The sequence below is a fragment of the Phodopus roborovskii genome, unplaced genomic scaffold, assembly GCF_943737965.1.
Source record: "Phodopus roborovskii unplaced genomic scaffold, PHOROB, whole genome shotgun sequence".
Lineage (NCBI taxonomy): Eukaryota > Metazoa > Chordata > Mammalia > Rodentia > Cricetidae > Phodopus > Phodopus roborovskii.
The window spans coordinates 2,995,753-3,011,775 of NW_026126434.1; the positions used below are offsets into that span (position 1 = coordinate 2,995,753).

The 16,023-nt window shown below is 47.8% G+C and overlaps 1 protein-coding gene across 1 annotated transcript; it reads right to left on the reverse strand.

Moving 5' to 3' along the window:
• Positions 1-2,652: 2,652 nt before the first annotated feature.
• LOC127223884 (40S ribosomal protein S18-like) lies at positions 2,653-13,440 on the reverse strand. Its single transcript, XM_051186575.1, has 2 exons — positions 13,086-13,440; positions 2,653-2,784 (listed from the first exon to the last, which is right to left on the reverse strand). Exons 1-2 carry the CDS (start codon positions 13,401-13,403, stop codon positions 2,653-2,655), a joined length of 450 nt encoding a protein of 149 aa, XP_051042532.1. The 5' UTR covers positions 13,404-13,440.
• Positions 13,441-16,023: the final 2,583 nt, after the last annotated feature.

Genomic DNA, 16,023 nt, shown 5'->3' on the forward strand with positions numbered 1-16,023 from the left:
GCACCAGCCTGTGAGCATCCATTATCTGGGAGGAAAGGACCGGAGCTAAGGAGACAGGCAGGCTGGGATACAGCCCTCCACATTTGCAGGTTCACCTGACAAATGAAGTGAGGCCTACAAGAGGAGTATCCACAGCTAAATGAACTTCAAGGACAGACCCCCCCCCTTCTCTGCCTTTGCCTGTCCCCCGAGCTCCCCTCCCAGCACACCCACACTATGTTTCTTGGAGCTTGTTAGACTGGCAAACTGTCTGGAAGCTGACATGCTGGAGCAAGCTGATTATGAGGGGTAGGGACACTTGATCCCGAGTCACAGCCAGAAATTCTCCTTCCAGGTCCACAGCGTAGGAGCTCCAAGTCCCAGGGAAGATACTTGGGTTTTTTTGAACTTGTGACTTATCTGGTAGAAGGAGTTACTATGCCTGCTGTCTGCCTGCTGGTTTCTCAGGGGGTCATCTAGACAGGAATGTGTGTATACAAGGGTGAGTCCAGTGGTCATCAGTAACATAAGATACACATTAGAAGAATAATCTTTCTCACTGGGTTTGGCATCATCTAACCATCCACCAGGCCTAGCATAAGCTTGGATCTGAGATGTTTTCTAGGACATTGAGAGTCAGAGAATGAATGCTTAGCCAGGTGACATGGTAGGGAAGCCCTCCCCCACCTCCCCATCCCCACCCTCCAGTTGCACATTGGAAAATCCATCCGGATTAACAATGTGGAGAGGTGGGGCCTGTGATGGGGTCAGGAGAAAGCTGCCCTTGAAAGGGGTAAATGCTGGTCACAGGGCTTAGTCACTGTGGGAGTGGGTTCCTGAGAAAGATTGAGCCCCTTTCTCCTTGCTCTTTTGTGTGTGTTACAATACTTGTTGTAGCAGAAGCTAGACTAGAATTCACTATGGAGGCTAGGCTGACCTTGAGCTGTGAAGAAGGAGCCTTGCACTATCAGCCCTGTTCTAAGGAATCTGATGGAGACCCGGCTTCTCCCAAGTAGTCTGTCACCTCCAAGGCCAGGCCTTGTGAATCACCCAAGCTCCGTGGCACTTGTTTTGTGTTCCCAACTACGTTATTTCTCTAACATAACATTTTCTTTTTTGTTTTTTTTATTTATTTAATTTATTATTTTACATATCGATCCCACTTCCCTATCCCTCCCTCCCTCCCTCACTCACTCACTCACTCCCTTTTACCCTCTCTGCCCTCTCACATGCACTCTAACCACCCTCCCCTCCCATCCCCCCACCCCAATTCCATTTGTAGGGCAATGCCATCCAGTTGGGGTCATGTAGATCTGACAGGTAATTTGAAGTAGGGACTAGGGTTTCTCTCCTGTCTTTAGGTTAAGGCAGTTATCCCTCCATGGGGGATGTGTTCGCAAGGTCCTTTTGTGCACCAGGGATACATCCTGACTCCACTGTCTGAGGTCCCTTAGACTGCTCAGTCCTTCTGGCTGAGACCCATGTTCAGGGGAGCCTGAGTCAGTCCCATACTGGATTCCCAGCTATCAGTCTGGGGGCCCGTTAGCTCCTCCTTGTTCAGGTCAGCTGTCTCTATGTGTTTCTGCTACCTGGTCTTGTCCTCTCCATCTGCATCTGGGTTTTACTTCGACTCAGTGTTTAGCTTTGGGTGTTTGCTTCTGTTTCCAACAGGTATTTGATGAGGGCTCCATGGATAAGTTAGTTATTGATCTCACTCTCCGGGAAGGGCGTTTATGGTAGCCTTTCCACATATGCTCAAATTGTTAGTTGGCGACAGTCTTGTAGGTCTCTAGACCTTTCTTTGGGTTCAATTTTCTCTTCAAACCAATTTTGGCTCCCTCTTTTATGTTCTCTCCCCCCCCCCCCCCCCCGCCTCTTGTCTTCTGTTCCTACCTGACTCAATCTTCCTAGTCGCATGCTAACATAACATTTTTGCTACCGTGGTTGTACACTTAGTGAGGAGACCAAAGCTGTGGCTGGTCCAAGGACCTGGACTAGGGATGGTGGCCTTTTAGAGCCTGCTCTGATTTCCTTAGACAGGAGCAAGGGCAGTAGGGTGACATCACACATTGCATTAGAGGTAGCCATGCCCAGGAAGACAGAACAGGGTGGTGCACTGACTGTGACCCCTTGACCTTTGACTCAAGCTCAGCTGCTAACAGGGGCACTTGCTCTGAATGTGTAGAAGAGAATCCAGCACACAGAATACTACCAGCATGCTAGGAACAATGGCCAGAACATCGCTGGCATACTAGAGTCAAGTGCCCAATACTCAGTAGCTACAGCAGGAACGGAGTTCTTATTGACTTCCAGCCATGTGTTCACTGGGAACCTCCAGGCTTCAAAACACACATGCACAGAGAGATAGGGTGGTTGTTGGTTGGACTCTCACACTGTGTTCTTGCTGTGTAAAATGCCTCCTCAGCGATCCCATGTGGAGGCACACAGCCTAACACTCCCTAACTGGGACAGATAGATCTTGGCACAATGTGAGTTCTGTGGCATTGCCATACTGGATGGAGATATATATATATATATATATTTTTTCTTATCTAATCATCTCCTAGGGCTGCCATAGTCAATTGATCCAAACAGAGCTGTTTCAAACAACAGAATTGTCTTAACACAAACTGGGAAGCCAGAGGTCCTACACCACAGTGTTAGCGAGGCTGGCTATTCTCCACTTGCTTCCGGTGGCTCATAGAGGTCCTGGTGTGCCACTCTCAGCTTCACCTGCAGGCACCCTTCTTCCCGAGTCTCTCTATACCCTCTCTTTTTAGGACACTGGTCATTGGATGAGGGGTCCTGAACACAGGATAGAATCATTTGAAGATATTGGGAGAGTGTTGTCTTCTGAGGCTACAAACCAACCATGGCGGCACAAGCCTGCCATCCCGGCGCTTGGGAGGTGGAGGCAGGAGGACCAGAAGGTCATAGGTATCGTCAGCTACATAATAAGTTCAAGGCCAGCCTGGGCTATATTGAGAAGTTGTCTCAAAACAAAAAAAAAATTATCTGGGTTAGTTAGCCTTAACTGTCAACTGGACAAAACCTAGACTTACCTGGAAAGAGAATGTGAGTGTGTCTGAGGGCAGGGATTGCCTTGATTGTTAACTGGGGTAGAAGGGCCCAGACTTTCTACCCCAGTGGGTGGCACATTCTCCAGGCTGGTGCTCCTAAACTATGGAAGGAAGCTGAGCATTAGCCTGACTGCCAGCCAGCATCTCCTCCATGGTTGGTGTTGTCAGTCACTTTGTGAAGGGAGTTTCATCAGTGAGAGGCGATGGTGTGTGGAATAGTAAGCAGGGCTTTCTTCAGGTTCCGTCCTTGAGTTCCTCTATGAGGAACTGTGACCTGGATGTGTAACCCAAACAAGCCCTTTTTTCCCCAAAGTTGCTTGGTCAGGATATTTTATCACAGTTACAGAAATGACCCTAAAAGAATGTTGTCCCGTTGCCCCAAACCCCAGCTGCTGTTTTCCTCCTCCTGTACACCCTCTAAACCCAGTTCCAACCCAGAGCCTCCCCGACCAGCACTGCCTCCTTCTCCAGATGGATGTTTTCCTCAAGTACCTGGGCACATCTCTGTTGTACCCTGTAGCAGCCATGCCAGAAACTATGGGTCTGTGTCCCTGTGACCCAGAGCAGAGCTCCTGTTCCCCTGCCCCCTCCCTGGACTAGGGCACCCTTGGCCCAGAGGTGTACACCAGCTTTTTAGGAGCAATGGGCTCCCAGTTTGACTTTCGTGGGGCGTTTTGGGTCCATTATCACAAAATCAAGGCCATGGACAGTGGGAGATGAGGAAGCAAGCTGTGGAGCCAGTGCCTCTCCAGTGGCTTCTCCCAGGAGGGAAGGACGGCAGTAGAGTGGTGGCTGGAGGGGCAAAGACAGACTTAGCAATCCAAAGGCTGAGTGTGTTTTCAGGAAACAGCATGTGGAGAGAGGAGTGAAAGGAAAGAGAATGCAGATTGTGGGGGTAGGGCAAGCAGAAGCTCATAGAAGAGAGAGTAACAGGAGATACCAGCAAGGCCCCTGCATAGACATGGGGGGACACCTGAGCCTCACTCATCCAGAACCCCCAGGGTAGTGGGTGGGCTGCACAGGCCACTACACCCACAGCTTCCAGACCTCTGGTTTCTTTTGCTTGTTTATCCTCCAGCTCTCCCCAATGGAACTCATTGCTGGCTTATTCGACCTTCCAGGTCATTGGCCTTCAGCTAGGTCGGCTCTCCCAGGGTGCTGGCCAGAGGCCAAGGTAGCGCTTGAGATCACTCAGAGTGTTACTGGTAACTGACCGAGGAGGTAGGGTTACCTCAGGATAATGTTCACTCCTATTGTTCAGGGCTATGTGATGCTGCAGAAGGAAAAGCACGGGTATGAATTATTGAGGAAATCTCAGGTTCTCACCAATTCCCTAGTGATCCTGATACGCCCTGAAACATGAGAGATGCTTGGGATTGAGCAGGGCTCAGTGCTTGCCACAGATTGAGACCTGGAGTCTAGAGTGTCATCCGCAGCCCACTGTGGAAAGCACTATCCAGGATTTGTGAAAGATCTGCAGAGAGGAAGGAATACCCATGGATAGAAACCCAGCTGAGAAATCATTCTAGCTCTAACTCTAAAAAGATATTCAGTCTGCTGTGGGTGACCTGATCCTGTCCTCAGGAAGCTCCTGGCTAGACACACACACACACACACACACACACACACACACACACACACACACACACGGGGGGGGGTATTCACACACATATCCTGTCATTGTAACTGATAGTGATGATAACAAGGTCCAGGCAAGACATAAAGACTGAGCAGGAGACTGCTATTGGGACCTGGCCCAGGGCTAGTTACCCCCCCCCATCCCCTGAGGCCTCCCTATACTCCAGTGCAGAACTTTGCAAAACATTCTAGGAACTAACTCCATGCCTGCTAGGTATCCTTACTGCACCCTGGAGTTGCTGTGAAAAATAATGGCTACTAGGGTCATGCTTTCCTGTTGCCTTAAGTCCTGGGCTACTATCTTGAAGAGAGGCAGGAGGAGAGATGAGTGTCAGTTTCCTGGGTTCCTTTGACTTTGTTTATTTGGAAGTAGCTCACATGTTTGCTCAGGCTTCCAGCCACCTGCCCTTTGATTCACACTATTACAGTTAGCTATGTTCCAAAAGTGTGTGTGTGTGTGTGTGTGTGTGTGTGTGTGTGTGTGTGTGTTCTCAGGTATACCCAGGTCTGAGGTACAGCTATACAAGCCTTGGTACTTGCACAATTGTACATCTACAGGGACCATGGCCACCTGTGATAACTCCTGTGTTTGCCAGGTGGTCCCTGCACATACGACCCGGTGTTATGCTCATGCTCTGGACTTTAGCAAACACATTGAAAGTTTACTTTCCAGGTTTAAAGTTCAGGGATTAATGACATCAGCTTAGTATACTGGTCATTGGACCGAGTGTAACCACCTCTCTGGCTTTGTCCAGAGCTGATGTATGTATACTGCTGTCCAAATTCCCCTCTTTCCTTATTAGTAGGTCATTTATCACTGAAGAACTCTCTCTCTCTCTCTCTCTCTCTCTGTGTGTGTGTGTGTGTGTGTGTGTGTGTGTGTGTGTGATCTTTTTACCTGTAGGATTGCATGTTCACATATGTAGAGGCCAGAGGCCAGAGGCCAGCCAAGATATCCCATCTACCTTTTATGTTTGTTGTTGTTGTTGTTGAGATACAGTCTCTCATTGGTCTGGAGTTTGCCAAGTAGATTAGGTTGGCTGGCCAGAGAGCTGCTGGGATCCAGTGTCCACTCCCCCACGCTGGAATTATGTAAGTGTGCATCACACCACACCTCACTTCCATTCCTTCCAACCTTTGCATGATGTGACAGTCTTTCCCAGCAAGAGTGGTGGTGACTCCTCTTCTGCTTGTCCATCCTCAGACCAGCCATATGTCCCCCAAGTCACCCTGGGTTAAGAAGCAAATGAGTAAGACATGGCTTCTGTCTTGAAAAGTGTCATGAAATGCATAATTGTCATGGAGAAGGAAGGTCCTGGGATCTGCTCAGCTGCTCAAAGGTGGACTCTGATAAACCATACAGGCACAGCCAGAGAAAGCGGCATCCCCTCCAGGAACCTGGAGAGACTTCTGGCTCCAAAACTAAGAGAGAAACTAGGCCTGTTTCTTAGGCCACCAATTTGTGGAAATTTGTCTTAGTGGCTACAGGAGATGAAACAACCCAGTGTTTACAAAAGTCCAAGTGCAATTCAGTACAGAAGGCTGTGGGCAAATAGGGAGGGGCAACGGACACACTGGAAGATAAATACACACTCTTCCACAGCTTTTGACATACACAAAACAAATTCAAAATGGATCAAAACCTAAACATAATCAGCATAGTGGCATATGCCTGTAACACTGACACTTAGTAAGCAGACAGGAGAATCATAAGTTCAAGGTTAGCTGTGGACTACATAGCTAGCCCCTATGTCACATAAACAAACAAACACAAAGCAAAGGGAAAGTAGTGAAAGCAAAGCCAAGGCTGTGGCTGAGACTGGAAGTGCATACCTGTAGCCCAGGCAGAGAAGAGGTTAAAGCAGGAGGGTTACAGAGAGTTCAAGGCCAGCACCAGCTACCATGTGAATACCTCATCAGCCATGATGCAAACAAGAAAAAAGCAAAACAAAACACTAAGTATAAAAACAAAGCTGGTTTAATGCCAAAACTCTGAAGGCAGAGGCAAGCAGATCTATGTGAGTTTGAAACCAGCCTGGTATACAGAGTGAGTTCCAGGATAGCTAGGGCTACACAGACAAACCTTGTCTTGAAAAAACAAAAACAAAAACCCCAAAAAACAAAAAACAAAAAAAACCCAACAAGCCAAAAAGAAAAAAGCCATGAAAAACCTTGCAGAACTTCTGGTGAACATGTTAGAGGAGTAGCAGGTGGCAACTGACTTCAGGGGATGGGCCCTCCAGCATGCAAGGCATTGATAGGTGGATCTCAGACAGGCAAGAAGGCTCCCAGAGCCTCTGCCCCAGAATGTCTGTTGCTCCTTTGCATGGCCACTGGCACAGAACCTTACAAGAAAACCTGGTTCCCTCCTGTTAAGGCAGAATTTCTTTGTTATGATCACAAAGCACGAGCTGTGCAATTTAAAACCTTAACAACCTGACTTCAGAAAGTTAAAAGTTTTTGTTTGGGGGAGAAAGGATTGCTGGTGCCAGAGGGGCCAAGGACACCAGGGCTCATAGGGGCTCACAGAGCCTGAATGGGACTGACCTAGACACTTCGCTTATATTACAGTTGTGTAGCTCCGACCTCTTGTGGGACCTCTAACAGTAGGAATAGGGGCTGTCTCTGGCTCTTTTACTGGCTTTTGGGAACCTGTTACTCATACTAGGTCGCCTTGTCCAGTCTTAATACATAGGAGGTGCTTAGACTTGCCAAAACTTGTTATGCCGTGTTTTATTGATATCTGTGGGAGACCTGTCCATTTTCTGAATAGAAACAGAGGAGGAATGGATGGGGAGGGGGCAGAAGGAAGGGAGGGAGGGGGGAAATGGGAGGAGAAACTGCAGTTGGGATGTAAAATAAACAGATAAATGTAATAATTTTTAAAAAGCCTTTTTTATAAGTCACTGCTGAGAGAATGAAAATGCAATTCATGGATGAGGAGGTGGAATGAAGAAGTTATATTTTGGTTATGTGTAAAAACTCTCAGGCTCAATAATAAATTATTAACCCTTTAAAACCAGCAAAACATATTTACTTTTAAGTTTGGTTATTACTTATGTATTTATTTACTTGAGACAGGGGCTCACTAGCTGACCTCCATCTCATAGAGATCTGACTGTCTCCACTTCCCACGCGATGTGATTAAAGACAGGCACCACTGGCCCATCTATTTTTATATGTATGGATGAGTATAACTGGGAATGTACACATGAGTGTGGCATCCAAAGAGACCAGATTAAGGTATCAGATACCCTAGAGCTGGAGTTACAGGGATTGTGAGCGGCTGGATGTGGGTGCTGAGAACCAAACTGGGGCCATCGGCAGTAGAGCGACAGCTTTTAGCAGCTGTCATCACTAAAAGATTTTAATAACCTTTTCAATAAATAAGACAAGCCACAGAAAGTTGTACAGAAGCTCAAGTCGCGGGGGAAGTGAAAATCAAAACCACGGGATGCTAATACACCCTGATTAGAACATCCATGTGGAAACCAGCAGCCAGTGACACTGAGGCCGGCACAGAGAAGCCACATCTCTTAAAGCCAGTGACTTGGCCTCAGTCTACACCCTTCCCTCCTACCCCACCCAGGAAAGCAGTTTTTCACATACAGCACTCGGGAAAAACAACTCTATCTCAAAAAAGAAAATGTCTCTCAGCAGTGAGTATGAGAAATCCACTTAAGAGGCATCTTAACAGAGGAAGTTTTAGACCCTCAGTCGATCTACCCTGTCGGCTGTGGGCACCTTTGTCACAGAAAGTAATGCTGTGGATGTAGCCCAACACACTTGTAGATGACATCATTGTGCAATGTCAGAAGGCTGGATGTCCTTGTGGGAGACAAAAGACAAAAAGACAAAGCAGTGTGAGGGCCTGTGAGGGCGGAAACCCTCCAAGGAGGACCCTAATGAAGGCAGACGTCTGCTGCAGCTGTCTCTGGCGTCGTGGTGTCTCGTCTGGCTTATCAGTTCAGCTACACCTGGAGTCAACTAAAACCCAAGCAGCCCTGCACACCCGTGAGGGCTTTTCTTAATTAGATTATTTGAAGTAGGAAGACCCACCCTAATCTGGCCCACTGGTGCAGCTCAGATAAAAGGACATGGAAGGAGGATTTGCTTTGTGTCTGCTTGCCCTTGCTCTCATCTGTCCTGTGCTGTGGCCAGTAATAAACCCAATTTCTTCAGGATTCCGGTACAAACCAGCAGCTCTTCAAGGTCCTTCAGGACTCCAGCTCCAGACACCCAACCCAGTCTTGGGGACTGAACAGCTACCAGGCTCTCACTACTAGGCTCTCAGACTTTCTGTCATGCCATAGCCATTGTTGGACTATCCAAACCATATCATCTGAGACAGGCTTGTAAACCCCATATGGATGCTCTTTGAGCTAGTAACCCCATCCCTATGAAGGGAGGGAGGTTTACACCTGCCTTGAAGCAGAAATAGACAAGGGTAGATGTTTGGCTAAACAGTCTTCAATATGTACAGACCAAACAGTCACACCTACCAGACAGCCCAACTATTGCACACTGAGGGGTTTGTCCCAGGGAAGTGAAGCCCATGGCCATTCAAAGACTCAGACATAGAGAGGCTTTATCCAGTATGGCACCAAACACCAACAGCCTGCGTGTCCACCTTCATTGAGTGGATAAACTACGGCCTGCTAACACAGTGGGATAATATGCAGACAAACATTGCCTGGCTGAGTATCAGAATAATCATGCCAGCCCCCTCCCCCACAAAAAAGCACTGTCCTGTATCGCTGCTTAGGTGCGGCACTCTATAGGATGGATGAATCTCCAGTATCAAAAGGCAGATCAGTGGCCTGAGGTTATGAGTCAGGGCTGAGGAGGAGGAAGGGATCACAGAGAGGTCCGTGGAGGGAGGAGTGCAGATTCTCTATCATGTGCCAGCTTCAAGTGTTCAGAGGTCAAGACTCGTCAAAGCATGCATCTTAAATACATGCTGCTTATCTTGTATCGGCCACACCTCAACAGAGTCACAAAAGGAGAAGCTAAAATGAAATTGAAGGCTCCAGTGTTCCCAGCATTGGTGTGGTGGCCCTACACACTGGTAGAGGTGGGTGGACCTGGGACCAATATGCTTCTGGTCCACAATCCCAGCCAGTTCTAGAACCCCCATCTGCACCAACTCTAGAACCCCCATCTCTGCCCAGCTCTAGAACCTCCATCTGCACCCAGCTCTAGAACCCCTATCTGTGCACCCACCCTGAGGCCTAAATGGATCCACAGCCTCCCTCCCATCCCCTCCTATAGCTTCTGCTTCTTCCTGGGGATTGCTGGCTGCACTGGGCCACAAGGGTGGAGGGAGCAGAGGCAGGGAACAGGGTTTGGGCAGCTATGGTTACAGCAGAGACAGCCCTCCAGGGAGATGGCTTTGATGAATCTACTCAGCTTTATTCCAGGGTATAGGAAATATATAGGACTAGGGAACCTGGGGACAATCCCTAATTTGCATTAAGTGGCAAGGTCCTAGTACAAGGCTTTGTATGTGACATCAGAGTCCTACCTAGCACAAGTTTGAGTTACCCGCAGCAAGGATGGCTTCCAGCAGGAATCTGTGCCAAGAGTCACCCTAGATATAAATCAGGCTCCAGGCTTAGACACAGCTTCCAGAAAAGGCCAGTCCTTAGGACCCAGGGACATTGTCCAGATAAGAGTGGGTAGAGAGCAGGAAGTTTCGGTAGGAGGGAAGGAGTCCCATGTCATCAAGCTTTGGAAAAAGCTGCCAAGCCATGATAGACTACAACCCCTGACCAACCAGTAAGGCCTCTCAACATACACCTGCTCTCTGCCCTTTGGTGTGTTGGCCTTGGCTCTTCACCCTCTGCAGAAAGCTCTGGGCTTGCCTTCCAGGCGCCTGTGAAGGGATTGTTGGGGTCATGACTGCAGAGTCTCTTAAGAAAAAACCCCAGATTCTCAGTACAAACGGCAGAGAGCATAAGGTTCAGTGGATCTGAGACACCCTGGGGACAGTTTCCTTCCCTTGTGTCTTAGGGTTTCTATTGCTGTGATAAAATACCACAACTAAAAGCAATTTGGGGAGGAGAGGGTTTATCTCAGCTCACACAAGTCACGAACCATCTCGGGGTGGGAGGGGGAGTCAGGGCAAAAACAGGGCATGAGACTGAAGGGATGGCCTTGGAGCAGGGCTGCTCACTGGCTTGCTCTTGTCACTTGCTCAGTTTGCTTTCTTATACAACTCAGGATACCTAAGCAGGGTGGCACCATCCACAGTGATCTGGGCCCTACCACATCAATCATTAATTAAGGCAGTGGTCCACAGACTAGCCTATGGGCCTGTCCCACAGACACATTACTCAAGAGTCTTAGACATCTAAGGTCTCTTAAAATTCCAAAGTCTCTGAATTTAGGCTCCTCACTATCACAAATAAGTTACCTACTTCTGACTCTGAGAGGGAAGAACCAGGACTCGGATACTTTTAGGTCAGAGCAAAACCAAAGCCCAGAGAGCTTGCCATGCCACTCACAGCAGGTCTTCAGGCTCAGGCCAACTCCACTCCACAGCTGCAGCTGGGGTCTACACAGCAGTTGGGTTGTATCTTTACCAGCAGCCACTCCCAGGGACTCTAATGCTCCCACAAGTGACAAGCCTCAGCTGCTCTTCATGACCGTTGGTGTGCTGTCACCGAGGTGACACACAAGAACAAATCCCTAAAGCATATCATGATTGCACCCCTTTCTGATCTCAACATGAGACACATAAATGGCATGTTCTTGTATGTCATCTGATCCACTGAACCTTTGCTGCATTCCTGCAGGGAGACTTTAATGACTTCTGTTTTATAAATGAGTAATAAAGAGGGTGTTGGGAGAATGGGATTCCTGATCTCACATCTCACACACACTAGGTAGGTACTCCAGCATTGTGAGAGTGGGGTTCCTGGTCTCACATCTCACACACACTAGGCAGGTGGTCCACTATCGAGCTACAGTCAGTCTTTAAAAAAAAAGAAAAAAAGGTTTGCTTGTGAAAAAAATAAACACAATGCACAACAACTCTTGATTAGAGTGGACAGTGTCATTGTGTCCACTTTATTGTGGATCCTACATGCCTATATGCAACCCTTTTTCATCTTCCAATATGGAAACTCTTCCCACTGTGTTTTCCATTCAAACTGTCTTTTATATTGCATTTATTTAACTCTGCGAAACTGTGCTACTTTGCCTGCCTAGAACATCTGATTGGTCTAATACAGAGCTGAATGGCCAATATCCAGGCAGGAAAAGGGATAGGTGGGGCTTGCAGGCAGAGAGACTAAATAAGAAGAATGAGAAGAGGGAGGATCCGGAGAGGAGGATGCCAGAGGCCAGCCATCCAACCGCACAGCCAGCTACAGAGTAAGAAGGAAAGAAAGGCTAGGCAGTGGTGGTGCAGGCCTTTAATCCCAGCAGAGGCAGAGGCAGAGGCAGAGGCAGAGGCAGAGGGAGGTGGATCTCTGTGAGTTCGAGGTCAGCCTGATCTACAGAACTAGTTCCAGGATAGTCTCCAAAGCTACACGGAGAAATCCTGTCTCGAAATACAAACAAACAAACAAAAAGGAAAGAAAGATATATAGAATAAAGAAAGCTTAAAAAGCTCAAGGCAACCCTTTACAATAGCCACAAACAACATAAAGTATCTTGGGCTAATGCTTACCAAACAAGTGAAAGACCTATATAGCAAGAACTTTGCGTCTTTAAAGAAAGAAATTAAGGAAGATACTGGAAAATGGAAAGATCTCCCATACTCTTGGATAGGTAGGATAAACATAGTAAAAATGGCAGTCTTACTAAAAGCAATCTATAGATTCAATGCAATCCCCATCAAAATCCCAGCACAATTCTTCACTGACCTTGAAAGAATAATAATCAACTTTATATAGAAAAACAAAAGATCCAGGATAGCCAAAACAACCCTGTACAATAAAGAAACTTCAGTAGGCATCACCATCCCCTACTTCAAACTCTAATACAGAGCTATAGTCCTGAAAACAGTTTGATATTGGCACAAAAATAGACAGGAATAGAATGGAATGGAATCGAAAATCCTGATATTAACCCACACACCTAAAGACACCCGATTTTTGACAAAACAGCTAAAAGTATACAATAGGAGGAGGAAAGCATCTTCAACGAATGGTGCTGGCACAACTGGATGATGGTGTGTAGAAGACTGCAGATAGATCCATGTCTGTCGCCATGCACAAAACTCAAGTAAAATGGATCAAAGACCTCAACATCAATCCAGCCACACTGAACCTCTTAGACAAGAAAGTAGGAGGTACCCTTGAACAAATTGGTACAGGAGACTGCTTCCTAAACATAACTCCAGTAGCACAGACACTGAGATCAACAATTAATAAATGAGACCTTGTTGTCTAGACAATTGGCCAGAACCTGGTTGTACTTGCCATCCTTCACGTCCTTCTGTCTGTTCAAGAACCAGTCTGGGATCTTGTACTGCCTTGGGTTCTGCATGATGGTGACCACGCGCTCCACTTCATCCTCTGTGAGCTCTCCAGCCCTCTTGGTGAGGTCAATGTCCACTTTCCTCAGCACCACATGAGCATATCTCCGCCCCACACCCTTAATGGCGGTGATGGCAAAGGCTATTTTCCGCCACCCATCGATGTTGGTGTTGAGTACTGGCAGGATGTGCTGGAACTTCTCAGGGATCACTAGAGACATGGCGGCAGCACAATCGGCAGCGTGTAGGCCTCCCGTGGAAGAGCACAAGGAGGATTCTAAGAGATTCATATAAGGTCCCTTACAGAAGGGGAAAGGGACAAGATCTCCTGAGCATATTGGGAGTGGGAGGGCAGTGAGTAGACAGGGAGCTAAGAGAGAGAGAAGGGGAGGAGAGGAAAGCATGTGGGACTAGGAAGATTGAGTCGGAAAGGAATAGATGAGAGAAAAAAAAAAGAGAGAGAGAGAGAGATATCATAAAAGAGGGAGCCATTATAGGTTTGAAGAGAAAACTGACTCTAGAGAAATGTCCAGGACCTACAAGACTGACCTCAACTGACAATTTGAGCAACAGTGGAAAAGCTATCATAAATGTCTTTCCCTGATAATGAGATTGATGACTAACTTATCCACCGTCATAGAGCCCTCATCTAGTAGCTGATGGAAACAGAAGCAGACACCCACAGCTAAACACAGCCGAACTGGAATCCAGATGCAGAGAGGGAGGACAAGACCAGGCTACAGAAACCCACAGAGACAGCTGACCTAAACAAGGGGGAGCTAATGGCCCCCAGACCAATAGCTGGAAATCCAGCATTGGACTGACTCAGACCCCCTGAACATGGGTCTCAGTTAGAAGGCCTGGGCAGTCTAAGGGACCTCTGACAGTGGAACCAGGATGTATCTATCCCTGCTGCACAAAAGGAATTTGGGAGGACATTCCCCATAGAGGGATACTCCCTTAACCTAGAGGCAGGAGGCAGGTGTAGTCCCTACTCCTAATGACTTGACAGATTTAGATGACCCCTCCTAGAAGGTATCACCCTTCCTGTGGAGTGGGGGGGGAATACAGGAGGGAGGGAAAGAGAGGGAAGGAGAGGGTACTGGGATCCATACGTAAAATAAGAAAAAATTAAATTAAATTAAAAAAAAAAAGCTCAAAGGTAAAACATAGTTAAGAGAAATGGGATAATTTAAGTGAGGAAAAACTGGCTAGAAACAAGGCAAGCTAAGGCTGTACATTCATAAGGAAGAATAAGTCTCCATGTATTTATTTGGGAACTGGGTGCAGGCACTGAAAGAGTGGAAAAAACCCAACTACATCCATTACTCTGATGTGATGGGCTGTCCATACCCAAAGATTCAGTCAGTCCTACACAGACACTCTATTTTATACCTCTTAATCTTGATATGCACTGCATGTTTACACCTAGGCCAGCTTCTTTCTTATGATTACTCCCTGGACATTAACAGAGATTTACACTTTACAGGCTTTGTATGTAGTCTAGGGGAGGTTAGCATATGCAGGGAGTGTGTAGGTAACCTCGAAAATTTATGTGAGGAACTGCGGGCTTGGTGGCAGAACCCATTCCCTGAGGATAATAAGGAATTTGCTCCCTGGCAAGGCTGAGCAGAAGTTAGGGAGCTGCAGAGGCCACCAGTCCATCATGACATCCCACAGGGGGTCAGCATGGTTGCAATTGTATTTGCAGCCCATATATGCCTGGTTTTCCACGGGAGAGAAGGATACATGCTGAGGGATACTTGTGGGAAGGAAGCAAGGGAGGAAGAGGAAGCCACAGTGAAGCAGGGAGGCTGGGTGCTTAGAAGCCTGGGGGCAACTGAGGGGCAAGGGACAAGGTCCTGCGGAAGATGTCAGAAGCTATGTGAGGTGGAGCAACAGAGCCCATGACCGAGAGGGCCTGACTGGGCTGCTAAGAGGAGGATACACATATCCTTTCCCTCTGAGGCACAGGAAGAAAAGAGCTGTCTCCAGGTGGCACCTGACCCTCTTCCAAACAGGTCCAGCAGGTGTTTCTGGAGCTGCACATACAGACTGACACATGGCCAACACCCTAACTTCCCATGAGTCTTAGCTGTGACTGGGCCCTGGCACGTGGGTTGATTTCCTCTACACAGTCGCGGTTCACACCCAAAGTCCATTCTTCAAAACACAGGCTGGACTACCATTCAGGAAGTCTGCCTTCTTCCTAAGAGCTTTAGCTGGATTCAGGAATCCAGACAGTGATGTAGAACCAGTCAGAGTAACTAAATGAAATTTCCCGAGAATGGGAGCTATCCTTCCCCTCCAATTGGCACACCTTTTGTGGGGATGCTGGCTTTCTCACTCATGTGGGGAGCCATAGTGGGGAGGTCAGATGAGCACCCGTGGGAATATACTGGAGCCCACTGCACAGGGCAGCCTGTCTAAACCCACCCAGGAAAGTATTCTGGGGATGCACTTTGGCCCTGGACCTGAGAAGACCACTCCATCCCTTCCCGCCCAGGGCCTTATCCTACAATGCAGAGTCCACACTGGCCTGTGTAGATATGACACATGGGCCAGTGACTCAGCTACCTCTGCCTGGGGGAATTCTTGGAAGAAGGTGAGGAAGTCCAGCTTGTATATCCTCTGTGAAGGTTGTGCGTGGTCCCTGTGTAGGAGGAGATTGCCGACTGACTGGACTGACTGCTGGTGCAAACTGCCCTCCCACTCCCACCCCTGGAAGTCTTAATGACAGGGGAGGTTCCTTCCAGTACCACCCCCTGAAAGTTTACTGGCAGAGGAGTTGGTGAGGACACACATTCTGGAAATGAGCTCACTGGGTCTGCAAATCTCCCT